The sequence below is a fragment of the Schistocerca nitens genome, chromosome 11 (genome assembly GCF_023898315.1).
Source record: "Schistocerca nitens isolate TAMUIC-IGC-003100 chromosome 11, iqSchNite1.1, whole genome shotgun sequence".
NCBI lineage: Eukaryota > Metazoa > Arthropoda > Insecta > Orthoptera > Acrididae > Schistocerca > Schistocerca nitens.
In genome coordinates this window covers 154,424,282-154,445,021 of record NC_064624.1, presented here as the reverse complement: position 1 = coordinate 154,445,021, position 20,740 = coordinate 154,424,282, and the positions used below count along the sequence as shown (strand labels likewise).

Genomic DNA, 20,740 nt, shown 5'->3' with positions numbered 1-20,740 from the left:
ATTCCAGTCACCCATAACTATTAAATTTTCGTCTCCCTTCACAATCTGAATAATTATGTTAATTGAACTGTGTTGACATGAGAATAAAAGTGCTGTGAACATAATAAAACAAAATGAATCATAAATTATTAATCTTTTGACTGCTGTGGATGCATTAACTCATCATTCTCCGCCACTCTAGGGATGGCAAGCACATTATGCAGTAAGAAAAATATGTAAGCTGAGCAGAGACTAATGGGAAATCGTTCCAGCGACTCTGACAAAGGGCACATTGTTGTGGCCCAGTATCTGGGAACGAGCATCACGGAAATGGCAAAGTTGATTGGCTGTTCACCGACTGCTGTCACCAGTATCTGTGGAAACCACGTGTAGATGGCAGGGTGGTGTCAGACATTGATGCCTCGTTACTCAGTGTGGAAATTGGAGTCTTGCCCACTCTGTGAAGCAGAATAGTCTGTGATCTGTGGCAGCTCCAGTGACAAGAGTGCAGTGCTGGTGCAAGAAAGAGTTTTCGGTAGCACTCAGTTCGTATTGGACTCGGCAGCAGGTGACCTTTTTGTGCGAGGTGTGATCAAAAAGTAAAGGGAATCTTTTAATCTCAGGGACAATAGACATCCGAATTTCTAAATTTTCTTTTTATCTTGTTTGTACATATGTTCCTGATGTATGTCTGCATCTTCAGCTGTTCAGAATATTTAGTTTACTATTCACAGTCGAAAAGGTTATGTGTGTTTCTGAATGTGACGAATTTTTACTTTTGAAGAAGATGGGTCGAAGAATTTGCATTAAATTTTGCCTGGAAAATGGAGCAAAGTGCAGTATCACATTTGAAATGTTTACTGTGGCTTTTGGTGGATCTATTATGAGTAAAACAAGAGTTCACAAGTGATATAAACATTTCAAAGATGGCTGAGAAGGTGATCAAGATGACAGTGGCCTGGCATGTCAGTTACTGATGACAGTGTGGAAGAAGTTAAGAAAATGGTTCTGTAAAATCGCTGAATCATGATCAGAGAGGTTGCTGGTGATAAACGTGTTCCAGCAAAGTTTGTTCCAGAATTGTTGAATTTCGACCAAAAACAGAATTGCCTAGTCATCGCTCAGGAGTTGCTGAATGAAGCTGACAACACTCAACAACAGCTCTCTACTTGGAACAGACCCCCAGGTTTTGTGCCGCCACATTTCAGAACTTCATGAAACTGTAGGGCCTGAAGCAGGAATATTCGACGATGTCTCACAACAAATTCAGCATTTTTTCAGCCAAAACTGTCCGAGGAAACAAATTTGTTGCATTGGTTATTGAATGCCCCTTGTACATTTTCACTGTCGATGCTGTGTTATGTGCCAGAATGACTTCGTAGCACATACGACAGTCACCACTATAAATTTGCCTCCCCCAATGCAGCAAGTCAGGAACACACATGGCTGCATGAAAACAAATGTGTTTTAATTTTGTAGCCAAATGTTTATGTTAAATGTTACATGAAAATCAGCTTCTAAAACAAGAAACCAAGAGCTTTCAGTTACAAGCAGTTGACCAAATGTCAGTCAATTGCCTGCTGCTGTTGATGTTTTGACTATTAAAGAGTGGTGAATTGAGCAGAATCATATTGCACAGGAATCATAAGGTTTTTGTTTGTGGTGCTGAAGGAGGTTATATGTATGAAATATTGCTCACATGTTTTATATGTGTGCATTATATTTAGTGCAGGTTTCAATTTGTGTTGTTTATCTGTTGCAGAAGTGGGCGTTCGCAAAAGAGGAAGTGGGGAAGTCTCGGTCTCGATGCAGTGAGGAAGCGTCTGATGTGGGTGTCCAAGTTGAAGGGGAAGTTGTGTATCTCAATGTGGAGGAAGAGGAGGATCAAGATGTTGATGTGGAGGGAGATGTAAGCTATATTCTTTTTATTTCTTTTATTATTTTTCCGTGCACTTATACTAAAGTGGACAGAAAGTGCAAAGTGGCAGGGGAAGAGGGCTGGAAAGTGTAGAAGCATTCGTGACTATAGGAAATACAGATGCTTTAAACTTTTTTAAACCATACTTATGACTAGTTTCTGTGTAAATTATCAACTATATCATTGTACTACAGCCACAATTCCTAATAAATCGACTTTCAACAAGATAGGATTAAAGAAACAGATGGAGGAAAGAGAAAGAACTGTACGTATGAAGAGTTCAGATAGCAAGCCAGTACAAAGCAAATATCAGGTTGAATCCTGGAAGGAATATACAGGATGTCCTAGGAGAAATGATCAATATTGCAGGATAATACAGGAACAATCATTCAGAACACGAAAGTGTAGGAAGCATGGGCTCCAAAATACATACCTTATAACCTTTTGAGTACAAATGCTTTCTGCCTGAAACCACCATTTACTTAACAGTTGGCGCAGATATTGTAATATGTGGTTGTAAGAGATGGTGATGTGATGTTTTTATAATGGCCATATTGAGGACACTGACAGTGCAATTTATTGTAACATAAATTTGAGTTTTTAGTATTGACATTACGAATGGTGTGGAAATGAAACCAATCGAGTAATATGAACTTTTGATATAAATTTATAAAATTTTAATCCCATTTTTCTTGTTATTTAGGACTAGAATTTGTTTTGGGCATTACAAGGTCACAGAAGTTTTGAGATGTCAGATTGTGTCTAGGGAAAATGGGAAATTGCTTTCAGATATAACATGTGAAATGATGTGTGGTTGAAAACTGTATGTACCAGCGGTTCAAAAGTGAAACCACAATTTTAAAACAGTTGACTGTTTTCTTTTTGCCAATTTCTTCTTTTATTCGTTGTTTACTATGACGATAAAGGTTAATCGTGTGAAAAGTTTTCAAATTATGTTCCAAAGTGAAACCATGTCCTTAAAATAATTGATTGTTTAGTTTTTGCCAATTTCTTCTTGTATTCATTGCTTACTTTGATGATAAAGGTCAGTTTTACGAAAAATTCTAAAATTAATTTTTTTTAAATCGTTGAGACTCAAAGGGTTAATATCTATGATAACTTCTTCATTTTTGATACTTTGAAATAAATATCTTCTACTGTAAGCTGTTTGCTGTTCATTTTTTGAGAGGTGATAGTGTGGACCAGAACAAGATAAAAGCGAACGAGCCAACCTTTGTGGCCGAGCGGTTCTAGGCGCTTCAGTCTGGAACTGCGCGACTGCTACGGTCGCAGGTTCGAATCCTGCCTCGGGCATGGATGTGTGTGATGTCCTTAGTTTGGTTAGGTTTAATTAGTTCTAAGTCCCATAGTGCTCATTTTGAACCCAAAAGCAAATGATCGTTAGTCATATCCCTCATAATTGACTATTTCTCCTGGGACACTCTGATAAGAGGGCTATGTAACAGAAGGAAGCTTGAAATTAATAATACGGGAAAGAGCAGTGAAAGTGAATGAAGAGGACATGTGGGGTGCAATACTGTGAGAAAAAATTGACACAGTACTAACAGACATTACTTTGAAACAAGCCACTATTAGTAGATGACATTCCATCAGGATTATTGAGATTCTTTAGAGAATAAACCTAGACAAAACTGTTCCATTTGGTATGAATGATTTAGACAGACAAAATAGCTCCAGAGTTTAAGAAGAACATGAAATCTCCATACCAAAGATGGCAGGTGTGGACTGCTGTGAGTATAGCCGAACTGTCAGTCATAAGGTATGACTGCAAAGTACTAAAATGAATTATCTACAGAAGAATGAAACTGCTGGTAAAAACTAAATTGGGGGAAGACCAGGTTTGGGTCCCAAAGAAATGTGGGAACACTTGAGGCAAAAGTGACTACAAATTATCTTAAAAGACAAGCCCACATTTATAGCAATTTTGATTTTGAAAATGTGTTTGATGTTCTAAAGTTACCTGTGAGAAAGCAAAGCAAGCAAAATGTTAATCTATGACTTCTGCAGAAACCAGAATAAGAGGTGAAGGGCTCAGAAGGGAAGCAGGAGTTAAGAAGGTAGTGAGACAAGATCCGAGCCTATCCCATTTGATATTCAGTGTGTGCATTGAATGAGCAGCAAAAGAAATCAATGAGACATTCCAGAGAAAAAGTTCAGGGACAAGAAATAAAAACATTTTAAGGTTTTCCAATGACAGTGTAATTCTGTCAGAGAGGGCAAAGGACTCGGGAGATCAGTTGAACAGACCGTTTTAAGATGGATATCAGCAAAAGTAAAACGAGATCAACGGAAAGTACTCAGATTACGTCTGGTGGTGGTGACAGATTAGGAAATAAGAGACTATAAGTAGTGGACGAGTTTTGTTATTTGGGTAGCAACGCAACTTATTATGATGGCAGAAGAAAAGAGGCTGTAAAATGTAGACTGGCAACAGCAACAAAAGCTTTTGTAGAAAACGGAAGTATCTTACTATTCAACATTTGGGAAGTTTTTTTGAAAGTATTCAAAAACCATTAGATCTTGAGAAACGTGTGCACGATGGGTAGATTATGGGCTCTCAGACTCTTTACGAATGAGGTAGTTTGAGCTTACAAATTTCTGGCAAAAGTACAGGAAGCTATGTAGAGAAAAACTGAAGGTTTCAGTTGTGTAAATGATTAACCAATAAATGCATTAAAAAATAATTACCATTTCTATTCGAACCACCCTCGTGAAAGCTTTTGAAATGATGTGTTATGCTAGAGTATACTGCTGACAGATAGATGCGAAGTTCGAATATCTAGTGAAGAGGTATTGAATTGGATTAGGGAGAAAATAATTTGTGTGATACCACTGTATTAAAAGAAGAGATCAGGTGATAGGACACATCCTGAGGCTTCAAGAAATTGCCAGTTTGTTAATTTAGGGAAGTGTGAGGGGTAAAAATTGTAGAGGAAGACCCAAGGCTTGACTACAGTAAGGAAGGGTAGTTATGTAGAGGTGAAGAGGATAGACTAGCATGTGAGCGGCATCAAACCGGTCTTTGAACTAAAAGCAACAGCATCAGTGTGTGCGAGTGTATACCCGTCCTTTTTTCCCCCTAAGGTAAGTCTTTCCGCTCCCGGGATTGGAATGACTCCTTACCCTCTCCCTTAAAACCCACATCCTTTCGTCTTTCCCTCTCCTTCCCTCTTTCCTGATGAGGCAACAGTTTGTTGCGAAAGCTTGAATTTTGTGTGTTTGTTTGTGTTAGTTTGTGTGTCTATTGACCTGCCAGCGCTTCGTTTGGTAAGTCACATCATCTTTGTTTTTAGATATATTTTTCCCACGTGGAATGTTTCCCTCTATTATATATATATATATATATATATATATATATATATATATATATATATATATATATATATGCTTGTGTCTGTATATGTGTGGATGGATATGTGTGTGTGTGCGAGTGTATACCCGTCCTTTTTTCCCCCTAAGGTAAGTCTTTCCGCTCCCGGGATTGGAATGACTCCTTACCCTCTCCCTTAAAACCCACATCCTTTTGTCTTTCCCTCTCCTTCCCTCTTTCCTGATGAGGCAACAGTTTGTTGCGAAAGCTTGAATTTTGTGTGTATGTTTGTGTTCGTTTGTGTGTCTGTCGACCTGCCAGCACTTTCATTTGGTAAGTCACATCATCTTTGTTTTTAGATATATTTTTCCTACGTGGAATGTTTCCCTCTATTATAACCATATCATTAATTTGAACCCAACAATTACGTTTCTTATTGTCGCTGTTGCATTTCGAAATCTTTCCTGTCGTCTTATTTTCTCTTTATTTTCTCTTTCTGTTTTTTCCAGTAGTCTCACTTTGTATTCACCTTCCGCTTTTCACCGTAATCTACTATACAATTTTATCCCGCCTATATATACTCAATAATACGTAACCCACTTCCAAACCATAACCAAAAAAATTTTATTTTCCGCTTTCAACACTACCGCTGCTATAAAATCCACCGTTTCTAGTTCAATAACAGCTGCTTTCACGTATTAAACAACCATTTCGGCTAGTTCTAATAACTTTCACTTTATTTCCACTTCCGTTTTTCGCACATCACTGATCATTTTAGCCGCTCCCCACAGGTTTTAACGTCATTATTTCTTCGTCAGACAATTTTTAGCCCCATTTTCGTAATCTTTCACCACAACACCACTCCTTTTGATACGTTTTTTCGAAATTTTCCCGAATTTCTCCGTCCTTTAACGTGTTTTAGCGGCAACACAACCACCTAACCTTTATGCACATCACTGTCTACCAACCCAAGTTCACCACAGGATCAACTTAACCAACACTTTTTCGCCTTTTCTCATACCAGATCTCCAGTTGCTTTCTAGTTCACCTTTATCTCTCCCCGTATATTTTTATCTTTCATTTTCATTTCAACCTCATGTTAAACTTTCCACCTTCAATACCATGTCACCCTCACAACACCCCCACAACGACCCCATTAAGTTTTATTTACATTCCCTCCGCAAACATGCCTTCACCCTAGCCAGATTACGCTCACATATTTTATTTTCCCAGGCTTGTCTGACATTTGGCATAACCCCCAAAGGCCTCACACTTAAAGTTCCCATCTCTGGCTGCAACCCTTCTTTCCATCAGTCCCTATACCAGTTCCAAACTGAACAATCCATCGCCCTCACCCACCTAATCCTTCACCTACACATCAACTAGGCTTGTGTCTGTATATGTGTGGATGGATATGTGTGTGTGTGCGAGTGTATACCCGTGCTTTTTTCCCCCTAAGGTAAGTCTTTCCGCTCCCGGGATTGGAATGACTCCTTACCCTCTCCCTTAAAACCCACATCCTTTTGTCTTTCCCTCTCCTTCCCTCTTTCCTGATGAGGCAACAGTTTGTTGCGAAAGCTTGAATTTTGTGTGTATGTTTGTGTTCGTTTGTGTGTCTGTCGACCTGCCAGCACTTTCATTTGGTAAGTCACATATATATATATATATAAGGGAAAATTTCCACGTGGGAAAAATATATCTAAAAACAAAGATGATGTGACTTACCAAACGAAAGTGCTGGCAGGTCGATAGACACACAAACATACACACAAAATTCAAGCTTTCGCAACCAACGGTTGCTTCATCAGGAAAGAGGGAAGGAGAGGGAAATACGAAAGGATGTGGGTTTTAAGGGAGAGGGTAAGGAGTCATTCCAATCCCGGGGGCGGAAAGACTTATCTTAGGGGGAAAAAAGGACAGGTATACACCAGAGCACACACACACACATGCATCCACATATGTGTGTGTGTGCTTTATATATATATTTTATACTAGTACTGCAGGTTGTGCTCCACAGACATAAATTCAAAGTGTTGGACTTCAAAGAAAGAGCAAATTCAGTAAATTTCCACATTTATTTGTCTGGCATCATAAACTTACTTATTGTCAGTTACAAATTTGAAAGCGACCACAGGGATGAAGTTTTTTATTTAAAAAAAAAATGATGATATAAACTGGCATACGAGATGTGATCAAAAAGTAATGGGAATTTTTTAATTTCACTGGCTTCAGACATCCGATTTTCAAATTTCTTTTATCTTGTTGGTACACATGCTCCTGAGGTATGTTCGCATTTTCACCTGTTTTGAATATGACATTTGTTGTTGACAGTCGAATGCATGTTTCCTAGTGCTCGGTGAATGTTTACTTTTGAAAAAGACGGAGCAAAGAATTTGCATTAAATTTTGCATGAAAAATGGAATGTAGTGCAGTACCACATTCAAAATATTGACTGTGGCTTTTGGCAGATCAACTATGAGCATGACAAGAGTTTACGAGTGGTATAAAGATTTCAGAGGGGGTCGAGAAGATGATGATGACAAACACCCGGGATGCCTTAGCACATCAATTACTGACTGCACTGTGGAGGAAGTAAAGAAAATGCTTGTGGAAAATTGCAGAATCACCATCAGAGAGGTGAAGTTGGCATATCCTGTGGCTCCTGCCAAGCAGTTTTTTCAGATGTTTGCACATGAAACTTGTAGCAGCAAAGTTTGTTCTAAAACTGTTAAATTTCAACTACAAATGACATTCCATATACATTACTCAGGAATTGTTGAATGAAGTCGACAATGATCCAGAACTTCTAAAGAAGGTTACAACAAGTGACGAAACACTGTTATATTGGTGTGATGTCAAAACTGAGGCCCAATTGTCCCAGTGAAAACTACCTGCGGAGCCAAGACTGGAAGAAAAAAAAAAAAAAAAAGTTATTCTCACTGTTGTCTTTGATTACATGGGATAGCACGTCATGAGTGCTTGCCTTATGGTCGTACGGTCAATAAGGAATATTACCTGAAGTTATTCACCGCTTGCACAAAGCAATGTGAAGAAAATGGCCAGAATTGTGGCAAAACCACTGCTGGAAATTGGGAAATTGCATCATGATAATGCACCTGCTCACACCTCAATGCTCGTTCATGATTTTTTGGCAAAAAAAAAAAAAAAAAAAAAAGTTTTATGTTGTCTCTTCAGCAACCATATTCACCGGACGTGGTTCCTTGTGACCACTTTGTAGTCCTGAGGCTGAAGAGAAGTATAAAAGGACAGTGTTTTGCCACCATTGATGAGATAAAAACAGAATTGTTGAAGGAGCTGGATGCCATAAAAAGTGAGTTCCCGAAGTGCTTCCAAGATTGGGAAAAGAACAGGCACAAGTGTGTTGTATTAGAGAGGGATTGCTTTGAAGAGAATGAAGTTGATATTGATGGATAAATAAAGATTCTTTAAGAAAAACAAAAATTCCCCTTACTTTTTAATCACATGCAGAGTTACAACAATCGTCTTCTTTTTCCATTCCATTGAAGGGCATAAATTTCTCTTGAGGGGATAATCTTTATCCTAGCAGACCACGGCTGCTTTTAGATGTGTGGCTGGGCACCTCTTTTCCACAATAAAACCACATACAAATATTATTTAACAACTTTATTATTGTTATTGTTATGAACATAGTGGCTTACCGTATTTACTCGAATCTAAGCCGCACTTTTTTTCCGGTTTTCGTAACAAAAAAAATCGCCTGCGGCTTAAAATCTAGTGCAAAGTAAGCGGAAGTTGTGGAAAATGTTGGTAGGTGCCGCCACTACTAACTTCTGCCGTCAAATATATGTAGCACTACACAGGCATGCTTTGCAGGCACAAAGATAAATACTGGCGCCAGAACCTCTGCGTCAGTAAATAAATTAAAAAAAAAAAGGGGGGGGTGGAAGACGAGCTTTTTTCTCCGCCCAGTTTCGACCACTGCATTTTCGTACATTAGCCAATGAAGTAAATACAAATTCCGTATTGTTCATCTTCGAATGTATCGGCATTTCAATGTACTACAAAAATCCGACTGGCAAGACTGTTAGGGATGTTTGTCAATATGGCCAATTCTACGTTCTGAATTTTTTCCTACCTGTGAGAAAAGATGGTCGCTAATAGGAACTTTTGAATTGTGAACCACATGCAGTGCACCATAAGAATAATACGAGTATAAACATTTTGCCATGTATTGTTTCATGTTTGTTGCTATCTCATTTAAATTCTGTTTGCCTAATAAACTACAAAACTAGAGTGAGACAACAGCAAACGCGGAAGAATATACATATCATGTCATGATTATATTCGTATTATTCTTATGCCTAATAGTGATACAGTCAGAAATGAAGCACGGCAATTGACTAGATTTTTAAACCTAAGATGACTCTAATTTCTGTGCAGAATGTAATGTACTAAAGAGGTGTCTAGGTGTCTGCAGAGATTTTCAAACGGAGAAAATTTTTCGCTAAACTCTCGTTCAGAACATCTTCTATCATACGCAGTCTATTATTTGTTTCTTGTTGATCATTATCAAAGAAAGCAGCAGTGTAAGTGACAACAAATAGCAGTCTCTTGCCATTGTTTCGCTAATGAGACGATATCTCTCTCTTTCTTTTTTTTTAATTGTAAGCGGCGGTAGAGTGCACAGTAATGTTTCAGATTTCGAGGTAGAATGGGATAGGAATGATGATGGAAATAGGATCACATTTGAGGAAGTGGAAAAAATGGTCAATAGATTGCAGTGCAATAAAGCGGCTGGGGTGGATGAAATTAAGTCGGAACTCATCAAATACAGTGGAATGTCAGGTCTTAAATGGCTACACAGGATAATTGAAATGGTCTGGGAGTCGGGACAGGTTCCATCAGACTAGACAAAAGCAGTAATCACACCAATCTTTAAACATGGAAACAGAAAAGATTGTAACAACTACAGAGGTATCTCTTTAATCAGCGTTGTGGGTAAAATCTTCTCAGGTATTGTTGAAAGGAAAGTGCGAGTATTAGTTGAGGACCAATTGGATGAAAATCAGTGTGGGTTTAGGCCTCTTAGAGGTTGTCAGGACCAGATCTTTAGCTTACGGCAAATAATGGAGAAGTGTTATGAGTGGAACAGGGAATTGTATCTATGCTTTATAGATCTAGAAAAGGCATATGACCGGGTTCCTAGGAGGAAGTTATTGTCTGTTCTACAAGATTATGGAATAGGAGGCAAACTTTTGCAAGCAATTAAAGGTCTTTACATGGATAGTCAGGCAGCAGTTAGAGTTGACGGTAAATTGAGTTCATGGTTCAGAGTAGTTTCAGGGGTAAGACAAGGCTGCAACCTGTCTCCACTGTTGTTCATATTATTTATGGATCACATGTTGAAAACAATAGACTGGCTGGGTGAGATTAAGATATGTGAACACAAAATAAGCAGTCTTGCATATGCGGATGACTTAGTTGTGATGGCAGATTCGATTGAAAGTTTGCAAAGTAATATTTCAGAGCTAGATCAGAAATGTAAGGACTATGTTATGAAGATTAGCATCTCCAAAACGAAAGTAATGTCAGTGGGAAAGAAATATAAACGGATTGAGTGCCAAATAGGAGGAACAAAGTTAGAACAGGTGGACGGTTTCAAGTACTTAGGATGCATATTCTCACAGGATGGCAACATAGTGAAAGAACTGGAAGCGAGGTGTAGCAAAGCTAATGCAGTGACCGCTCAGCTACGATCTACTCTCTTCTGCAAGAAGGAAGTCAGTACCAAGACTAAGTTATCTGTGCACCGTTCAATCTTTCGACCAACTTTGTTGTATGGGAGCGAAAGCTGGGTGGATTCAGGTTACCTTATCGATAAGGTTGAGGTTATGGATATGAAAGTAGCTAGGATGATTGCAGGTACTAGTAGATGGGAACAATGGCAGGAGGGTGTCCACAATGAGGAAATCAAAGAAAAACTGGGAATGAACTCTATAGGTGTAGCAGTCAGGGCGAACAGACTTAGATGGTGGGGTCATGTTACACGCATGGGAGAAGCAAGGTTACCCAAGAGACTCATGGGTTCAGCAGTAGAGGGTAGGAGGAGTCGGGGCAGACCGAGGAGAAGGTACCTGGATTCGGTTAAGAATGATTTTGAAGTAATAGGTTTAACATCAGAAGAGGCACCAATGTTAGCACTGAATAGGGGATCATGGAGGAACTGTATAAGGGGGGCTATGCTCCAGACTGAACGCTGAAAGGCATAATCAGTCGTAAATGATGATGATGATGATGATGATGATGATGGTAGAGTGCACAAAAGCAAACCATGCTGCGAGCGGCGACAGGCCGTAAACACTCATTATCAGAGTGCGACAAACAATGCATGACACAGTACAGTAATGCATTTTCAGCTTAGAGTGACGTAAACACCTATAACAAAGAGAACGGCACTTATCAGATCAAAGAAAAATAAGCAATCAATTCAAACCAGGCGTAGCACGTGAAAAAGGAAGGGTACCCGTATAAATACAGACGGGCGCATAGCAGTGGTTATCTGGTAAACCTTAACTGCTAAGCTTACGACTCGAACCAAAGTACTGTAGCTGTATCGTCATTCATTCAACCTAAATTGTGTCTCATATTACAATGGACCAACTTTGTTTCGATTTGGAGGTGCGACCTAAAACTTTTCTCTCCCCTTGAATTTTGAGTCTCAAATTTCAGGTGCGGCTTAGATTCGGGATCCCCCCCTCCTCCCCCCTCCGTCGATTTCGAGTCTCATTTTTCAGGTGTGGCTTAGATTTGAGTGCGGCTTAGATTCGAGTAAATACGGTACTCTCTTGCGCAACAAGTTGGAATGTTCCAATCACCTGCATGAGACGAGGTCTATAAAATGGTGCATGTGATGATTTACTTGCATGTACATTAAGTAACATTACAGCAGAGCACAAACGGGCCCCTTCCCCAGCCATGCAGCCTATTCCTTTTCGTCACTGCCCGCATCACCCCATTACTCTCCGTCGCCCTCCCTTCACAGCTCGTGTCTGTATAAATGGGTGATAGGATTACTTATTATTAGCAAGCTCCACAAGCTCTTTGCTGCTGACATCACAGACAGATAGTTCTGTCTCAGCATTTAATTTTCCAATTCATCACGTGTGAGATTTTCATATCTCCTCTGATCTTATCGAAGTAGTATAGCCTTGGTCTTCCAAGTGGTCCTCTTCCTTGAGGATATTCTGTACGCACTTCGTAGATTTTTCCCTTCGTCTGTAGCTCACAGCGCATGTCCAGTCCGTTGAAATTTCCTAGCTTATTTTTGGACAGAATGTTTGGTTCTCCATACAGTTCTTTGTTTGTTTACATTCCCCAATCCTCAGTGTTTACATTTTGCTTCTTCTGATTTTGTTAATGTTCGTGTCTCACCAGCGTATGCCGGGACAGGTATGAAAAGAGTTTTGTGTAAGGGAATCTTTTTATTCTGTGATGCTTTTATCTATAGTTAGCAAGGTTCCCAGATAAGTGAACTTATCTGCTTCAGTTTTAATGGTATGGTTAGTTTGCTGTGAGACAATGGAGTATTTGATTTTACTGCGCCAATAAGTTGTTATACAATTTTGCAGTAAGTGAATTAATCTCTTGTTGATTTTTTCCACTGTCATCTATGTATGCCAGTATGTTAAATTTATGATCTAATGACAGGATTAGCTTCTATTGTTAGTGTCATGTAGCAGATCTTGGCCCTTGTTTTTTTTTTTTATGGAATTCCTTGAATTTGTCAACCTTCATTTAATTTTTTTTTTATTTCTCCCAGACCTCTTTCTGATTAATCCCAACTTCCTCCATGTCCTTTCTTATTCTTAGTCCCATTTCGTGTGCTCATTCTAAAGAGGGGCACATAAAACTTCAGTCTTTTCTTGTGTATAATGTTTATGAGCTTGTCCATCTGTTTATGTAGATAATCATATTTCCTCCTCTTCCACAATTATTATTTCGTTTTTGTTGTCTGAAGAGCTTCTGTAATATTTTTCTTCCCTTCTTCTCTAGTTCTTCTATTTCTCCTTTCTCATACAGTATAAAGTGTTTCTGGTGTAAGTCATGGTGTAGTGCCTAATCTTTGCATTGTAGGAGATTTGTTCTTCTGTTACCTGTCTTCTGTAATAACCTGCACACTAATCCTGTTTGTTTTCTTGTTTATCAAGCAGTTTTTCCCCCCTCCCCCAAACCTTGTATTCACATGAGTTCCTCCACCATGTTTGTATTGCACATATTCTGTGTTTTTTGTAGAAGGTCACAAGTCCTGTGTTTTTACAATAGTGTATAGTTTTTTAAATTGTTAGAGCATCTTTTTTATGGTTAGCAATTTTTATTCATTTATTTATTAGTTTATTTAACGTGGTAGGATAAGGACATTCAGGTCCTTCTTACAGCTAACCAGGCATTTCACATATTTTTCTTTACATTTAATCTAGTAAGCATGTTATAAGCAACTTCTAATATAAACACTATGAAATATTGAGTTATTACTACAGCACTAAAAGAGAAAAATAAACACAGTTCACATTTGTTCATGAGAAGTGCAACAGTAAAGACAAGTTACAAGAAGGCAGATTTTAAGTATGAGCACTAGCAACAGTGGACACAACAGTAGTGGGGGAAGACACAATTGATGAAGAGAGGGGAAAAGAACATGACGTGACTGAGAAATCAAAAGAGAAACACAAGTAAAGGGGAGAAGATGGGAGCAAATGCTTCAATTTGACAGAGCACAACTGGTCCTACATCTTAATTTCTGAGGAAATGTAAGTCGGTAACTTATAGAAATGCTTCAGTTTCTTCGTAAAAGCAGCAGGGCATTGAATTGTGTGCAGAATGCAGGGTTTCTTGTTTCAGTGGCAGATGGTACATGGATGGACACAGTTAGGGTAGTGAGCAAGTTAGACATCGTGTTTTGAATATAATGACATGACAGGTATTTCACCTCTGATGCCTTCATATTATATAATTGTTCTAGTAATAGTTTTATTTTAATTATTTTGTGTATTGTTATAGACATCAACCACTTATTTACAAAAGGAAATTGGCAATTCTGACTGAAAATAACACGAAGCTCTAAGAAATTGTATTAATATTTGGTAATTTGTTATATTTAATCGCTTTGTTTTTACAAATAGACAACTACAATGATTTTTGATGTCACTTTTAAGTAACAGTATTGTCGCAGGAGGTGCCTAATGTCAGTTTCAACTGTTGCAGGAAACAACATCAGTTACTCAACCACCTGGGAATATCGAGTAAGTGTTTGACACCTTCTGGTTGGACATAAAATAAAAATTAAATTTACCAGTAAATAGTTTCGGAGCAAAGGAGACCGCTCACTGAATAGCAGAAGTAGAGAGTTGTCAACAGGCACACGGGAAAGAATGAAAAGCTGCTAGTTTTGAGATGAATCCTTGCCCTATATGCTGAAGACAACCATCTGCAAAGGAAGTCCCCCCCCCCCCCTCCCCCTCCCTCATTGCCCAGTACCACCCGGAGACGGGAGCAACTGAACGGTGTCTGTGTTTATCATTGTGCCTGGAAATTAGGGACATCCTACATGTAATCCTTCCCACTCCTCCTAAAGTGATATTCCACTGCCCACCCAATCTACACGACATCTCGATCTGTCTCTGTGCCACTTCCACTACTAACCACTTGCCACATGGGTCATCTCCCTGTGGACGGCCCACACGTAAGACCTGCCCGATTCATCCACCTGACACATTCTATTCTAGCTCTGTCCAAGGCTTATCCTAGCCTACCAGAGACAGGCCGCTTGTGAAAGCAGCCACGTCATATACCGACTATAACTATGCTGCCGTTTCTACACAGCACTCTGCATGGGTACAATCGCTAGCTAATTGTCCTCCAAAATGAATGGTCACAGTCAAAAACTTATCAGCCTGTGGCAGAACGTGCTACTGAGCACAGAGTGCTCGAGTTCGATGGCTGCTTTGCAGACTGTGTCATCTGGATCCTCTCTCCAGTACCACCTTTCCTGAATTACACAATGCGTCCTTTGCTCCCGTAATTCTCCTGGCCTCGATCACCGCTAACCCGTCGTCCGTCTGATCGCCTACCCTCCGTTCCCTTCACGTACTCACCATTGGGTGCTACGTGAACTCGGCGGCTCCGGTGCCTGTGTCTGGCATTCCTATTCTGCCCAGTGGTTGCCTCCAGCTGCTGGCTACTCCTCCCTGCCTCCTTCTCTCTCTTTTAGCCATCCCACCTAACACAACTCGTCTGAATCCATCTGCTGAACTGCAGTGTCGGCAATACGTGTTCAACTGGCTCGACGTACCTGCACAGGTATACAGTGTGGACAACTCGATGCTTGTACTATTCGGTGTGTAGCGTCCTTTACTCCTAAATTATTTACGTTCTACCTGAACTTTCCTTAGCAAATTTACCATCTATTTTGATATATATCCATTTTTCTGCATGGTTTTCATTTTAACTACATGATAGTAATATAAGTATTTTTTCCACAGATCATGTTCAGAAACAAGAGTAATTTTGTTTTATTAGTGATTAATGCCATTTACTAAAACACGTCTTATATTAAACAATGGAAATTCCAGGTTGGAATAAAGACAATATTGTGAAAAGAATGACAGGCACAGCAAAAAGACTGCTAAACATGTAAGCATTATGTTGAGAAGCATTCTTCTGAAATAGACAATACACACACATTCACACACACACACACACACATTCATGTAAATACAGCTCACACACATGACCATTGTCTCTGGCTGCCGGAGCCAGACTGCGAGCAACTGTGCAAGCGACCTGGGTGGTGGGAGTAAGGAGAAGACTGGGGTGTGGAGGGGGAGGGAGAGCAGGGTAGGGGTGGGGAACAGTAAAGTCCTGCTTGTGGGAGCATGCAGGACGTGGAGGGGAGAGGGTAGGGCAGCTAGGTGCAGTCGGAGGGTGGGGAAGTGGAAAAGCAGAATTGTGGGTGTGTTGGTGGAGTAGAATGGAGTGTAATGTGAGCAACAGTGTCAGTGATGTGAGCAGCAAGTTCTTCATGTATATCCACCTTTGTAGCATACATATACCCCTTTAACCATCCCCAGAAACAAAAGTCTAATAGGTTTATGTTGGGCGATATGGCAGGCCAGTTAATGAGTACGTCACAGCCAATGCACCAATGAGCAGATGTGTTGTTCAGATACTGGGATATGTGTCTGGTACATGGAATTGGTGATCTGTCATGTTGCAGGTACATTTACCATCGTTGCTCTAATGTCATCTCCCAAAAGTGCAGGTAGTTCTTGTCTCGGGAAATGTGCGTATGCTGCAGCTGTCGTGCGATTTGGCAGGAACACAGGTCCTGTCACCAAGTCATCAGTCGTAACATACCAGATATTGGAATGTTGTTTCCCTAATGCCATCTGGGTTCTCCGTCACCCATGTATGAAAATTGCTGGTGTTTGTGAAACCAATGAGTGTAAATGTAGCTTCATCTGTAAATAAAAGTCTGTTGCACGACATCTCTGTGTACAGCCAATCGTTCCCAAAATTGTTGTCTGGTTAGTGAGCTACACGGATGCAGATGTTGCACGGGCTGCACACGGAATTGGCACAAGCTCTCGGGATATAATGTACGCCACACTTGCATTTGTGAAATAATGAGTTGATGGCTAATGTGTCATGTAGTGGTGGTGGGACTCCATTGTACCATTGCACATTGTACAGGTGACTGGACGGCCTCACATTCTGATGTTACGTGTACATTGTGTAGTGTTCCGGTTTCATGTAATGTGTGAAAAATCCTGGGAAGTACCCCGGCACAGGTAGTTTATCGATCAGGGAAACATTTCTGGTGTTCTGTCACGGTCGCAAGAGCACTGCCGTTCCGGTATATGTACACAAACAACACTGCTTATTTTGCACAGGTGAACGTATATGACACGTCAGTATTCACAGATACAGTGGACTTGTTCAATTAAACACGAAAACTACACAGCCTCGAGGCTGCTCACGGATATGACCCACAATTGTACACTGGGTACGCTTGCAGCAGTTGCCTCGTGCGACATCAGAGTGCTGCCATCTGTTGGAGAACCACCACACCTTTTTTCGAATGGATCAGTCGTCTCTCCTGCCATTATTTTGTCCACCACAGCACCTACACAGCATTTGGGTAAGTAATATTCACCTGAGTCTTCATTTCCTTTCACGGATGTCTGTGATCTTCAACCCACTCCAGTTCCGTAACAATTGAAAATTGGACACTTTTTCGTAATAGTTTTTCGCTTTATTTTCACATGTAGATTCACTACACAAATTATGACATTCCTCCTGAATCACCCTGTATGTAACACATTAACTCATTTGTACACTAATCAGTCATTGAAGTTGTTTTATAGATGGGAGTTTGATTCTTCAAAGAATTGGGGGTTACTGATAAAATGAGTAACAGATAGAACGGGTGGTCAGTACTTACTTCCCTCCGATGTGGGGGGGGGGGGGGGGGGGGGCAGTTCCAGTACTGCTGATTGAGAGATGTAAGCCACTAATCCTAGGTCCTAGCTTTTGAAGCTGATAGTTCTCTGTGCAATTAAGAGAGAGGGATAGTAAAAAAAGGAAGGACAGGTCACTCAGGCTCCAGAATGATGTGAGAGGGATCCATCTGTTATGAGGTCAACAGTAGACATAAGAAAGATAGGAGTCGGCAGAAAAGGCCCCCGTAGACTATCAAATAATTTGTCAAACTTCACGTGTTTGTAAAATTATTTGTTAATGTGCTGCGGTGTTTGACGTGTTTAACAAGTGTACATTGTGTTTGAAAGGATTTTGATTGACGGCTGAAGTGAAAATAAGTTTCACTCAAACTTAAGTTTGTCAAGCAAAACCCAGTCTCTTGCCAGATTTTGAGATGACAAACCATACAAATGTTGATGTTTTTCAGTGCATTTTGAGTGAAAACAAATTTTTGTTGACGTTTATCTCTTTCTAGTTTTAGTTTGCACAATTGTAGAAACTAAAATTAAAGCTTTACATGGTCAAAATGTAAAGCTCACAGGCCATTATCAAAATAATGGAGGTGTTGTGTCTTTTCCATCCAAATATTACACAGGAAGACGTTAAGGGGGGGGGGGGGGGGGGGAGAAGAAAGTAACTCTGTACCCAACATACAAGGGGGAACTCAACAAAATAATGCTTTATTTATTGCTTCTGATGTTTCAGTAACAATGTCACTCATTGTTCAAAATCTGCTCCGGTTGCCAATATTTGAAAGTTGTAGATATTTGTTGAGAAGTTGGAAGAAATTTTTGCATAACTTTTCAATGTCACAGTCCCTCAACAATCATTCTTTCCTTCTCATCCCATCCGGTAAGTCTCTCCTGACCCGAGGTTCTGGACGACTTTTCTGAAATCTGCCCCTTTTCCTAAACCTCACCAGTCATTTTCCTTCACTCCTCTTCCTCCCCTCTCAATCTTTCTGCCAGGAGCAGCCACTGGTTCTGAAAGCTTGCAAAATTAACTACTTTATAAATGTATTCTCGTGCTGTCACCTGGTGAGGAGATTTTTTTTGTATCTATCCGATTACAATATGTTTTGATATATGAAGTAATTCTAAGACGTTATTACAAGTTTGATTGTTCATTCAGAGAAAGTTGATATAATTATCAGGTTCTGGGTGTAATATATCCTTTAGCAAATTTTCAAGGATATATTAATCCCACATTTTCAGTGTTTCCTTGGACCAGCATCTATTCTTTTTCTTCCCTGTACACAGTGCTTAAGTCAGTGCAGTGAATGCTTTGTATGCATTGGTAGCCATTCCCACTAACGTCAGAAAAATCATTAGATGAACGTCGGCCGAAGAACCCGAGACAGAAGCCAATAGGCAGTTTGTCAACAAGTGGCCACGAAAGCCTCAACAATTTTGCATTCCCACTAGTGTCAGAATACTTTGTGGCACGATGTGCACAGTGTGGAGGCAGCTTCAATAGTGAGGTTAACTGTGACAAACTCTCTTGGTACTTCTGCACGCTTGTTCGACAAACCTTTGGATAGCAAACAGTGAATCTGACAAATGCGCTTGGGCCTAGAGACTAACAAGGAGAGGTTCCCAGCAGTGGAATCAACTTTTTGAAATTGTCTATACAGTGTTGTAGCTTAAGGTCCTGTACATCACACTCTGCTGCTATTCAAGTGGCGGGCCACCATTTGCCAGTACTCAGCGTTTTTTTCCCCATAATTCTCTGCAGCTTAAAAAAAAAAAAAAAAAAATCCGAGTGTGATAATTAAGGTGCTGGCTTCACATGCAAAAGGTAAAAGAAGGTACAAATCTCATCAGGTCCTTTGAAATTTCTAATTTTTAAATCTTATTGAAATGACTTTGGTAATTAGTTTTATTAAATGCAGTTTTTTTAAAAATATCTATTCCTTTCTCGCATCATTTTAATCACCGTGTTTGGTTTTTAAATTGTTCTCATTTTATCTTCCAGTCATTCTTTTTCCACTTTGAATTTTTGTGCTTGTGAAGGTAATTCCTTTTTATTTATCTGTCATGCAGAATTCAACGAAACAAAATCTAGGATGGAATGTAACAATATTATGAAAAGGATAGTTGCTATTCGCCATATAGTGTAGTTGCTGAGTCACAGAAGGCACAACAAAAAGACTGTCAGTAAATCAGCTTTTGGCCAAAAAGGCCTTTGTCGGAGATACTAGGACACACACACACACACACACACACACACACACACACACACACACACACCTCTCCCACACATGACCACTGTCTCTGGCTGCTGAGGCCACACTTTCGGCAGCTGCACATGATGGGAGACGCAATCGGGTGGTGGGGGTGAGGAAGAGGCTGGTGTGGGGAGGGGGAGCTATGAGAGGGTAGGGGTGGGAGATAGTAAAGTGTTGCTTGTGGGAACATACAGGGATGAGGTGGACAGAGGGTAGGGCAGCTTGGTGCAGTCAGGAGGTTAGACAGAAGGCAGGGGTGGGGTGTGTTAGTGGAAAATGAGAGAGGTAAAAAGACTGTGGGTGGATTGGTGTACTACAGGAATGTGTAGTGTTGGAATGGGAACAGGGAAGGGGCTAGAGGGCAAGAACAATGAAGAATAAAGGTTAAGGCCAGGAGAGTTACCGCAATGTAGAGTATCTTGCAGGGCGAGTTCCCACCTGCGCTATTCAGAAAAGCTGGTGTCGGTGGGAAGGATCCAGACGGCACAGCTTGTGAAGCAGTCATTGGAATGAAGACTGCTGTGTCCGGCAGCTTCTCGGCCACAGGTTTTCAGTGGCCATTCGTGTGAACAGAGAGCTCATTAGTTGTCACGACCACGTGAAATGTAGCACAGTGGTCGCAGTTTAGCTTGTAGATCACGTGACTGGTTTCACAGGTAGCCCTGCTTTAGATGGGATAGGTGATGCTTGTGACCGAACTGGACTGAAGTAGGTGGTGGTGGAAGGATGTACGGGATGGGACAGGTTTTGCATCTAGGTCTATTAC

The 20,740-nt window shown here is 40.2% G+C and overlaps 1 protein-coding gene across 3 annotated transcripts in view; it reads left to right on the top strand.

Annotated features, from left to right (window-relative positions):
• The window catches only part of LOC126213511 (zinc finger protein 227-like), a 129,056-nt gene that overhangs the window by 82,998 nt on the left and 25,318 nt on the right, over positions 1-20,740 (top strand). For all 3 annotated transcript variants that reach the window (XM_049941341.1, XM_049941340.1, XM_049941342.1), the window contains exons 4-5: positions 1,742-1,888; positions 14,472-14,509. In XM_049941341.1, coding sequence (XP_049797298.1) covers positions 1,742-1,888; positions 14,472-14,509 — 185 coding nt within the window. The remainder of the gene's footprint in view (positions 1-1,741; positions 1,889-14,471; positions 14,510-20,740) is intronic.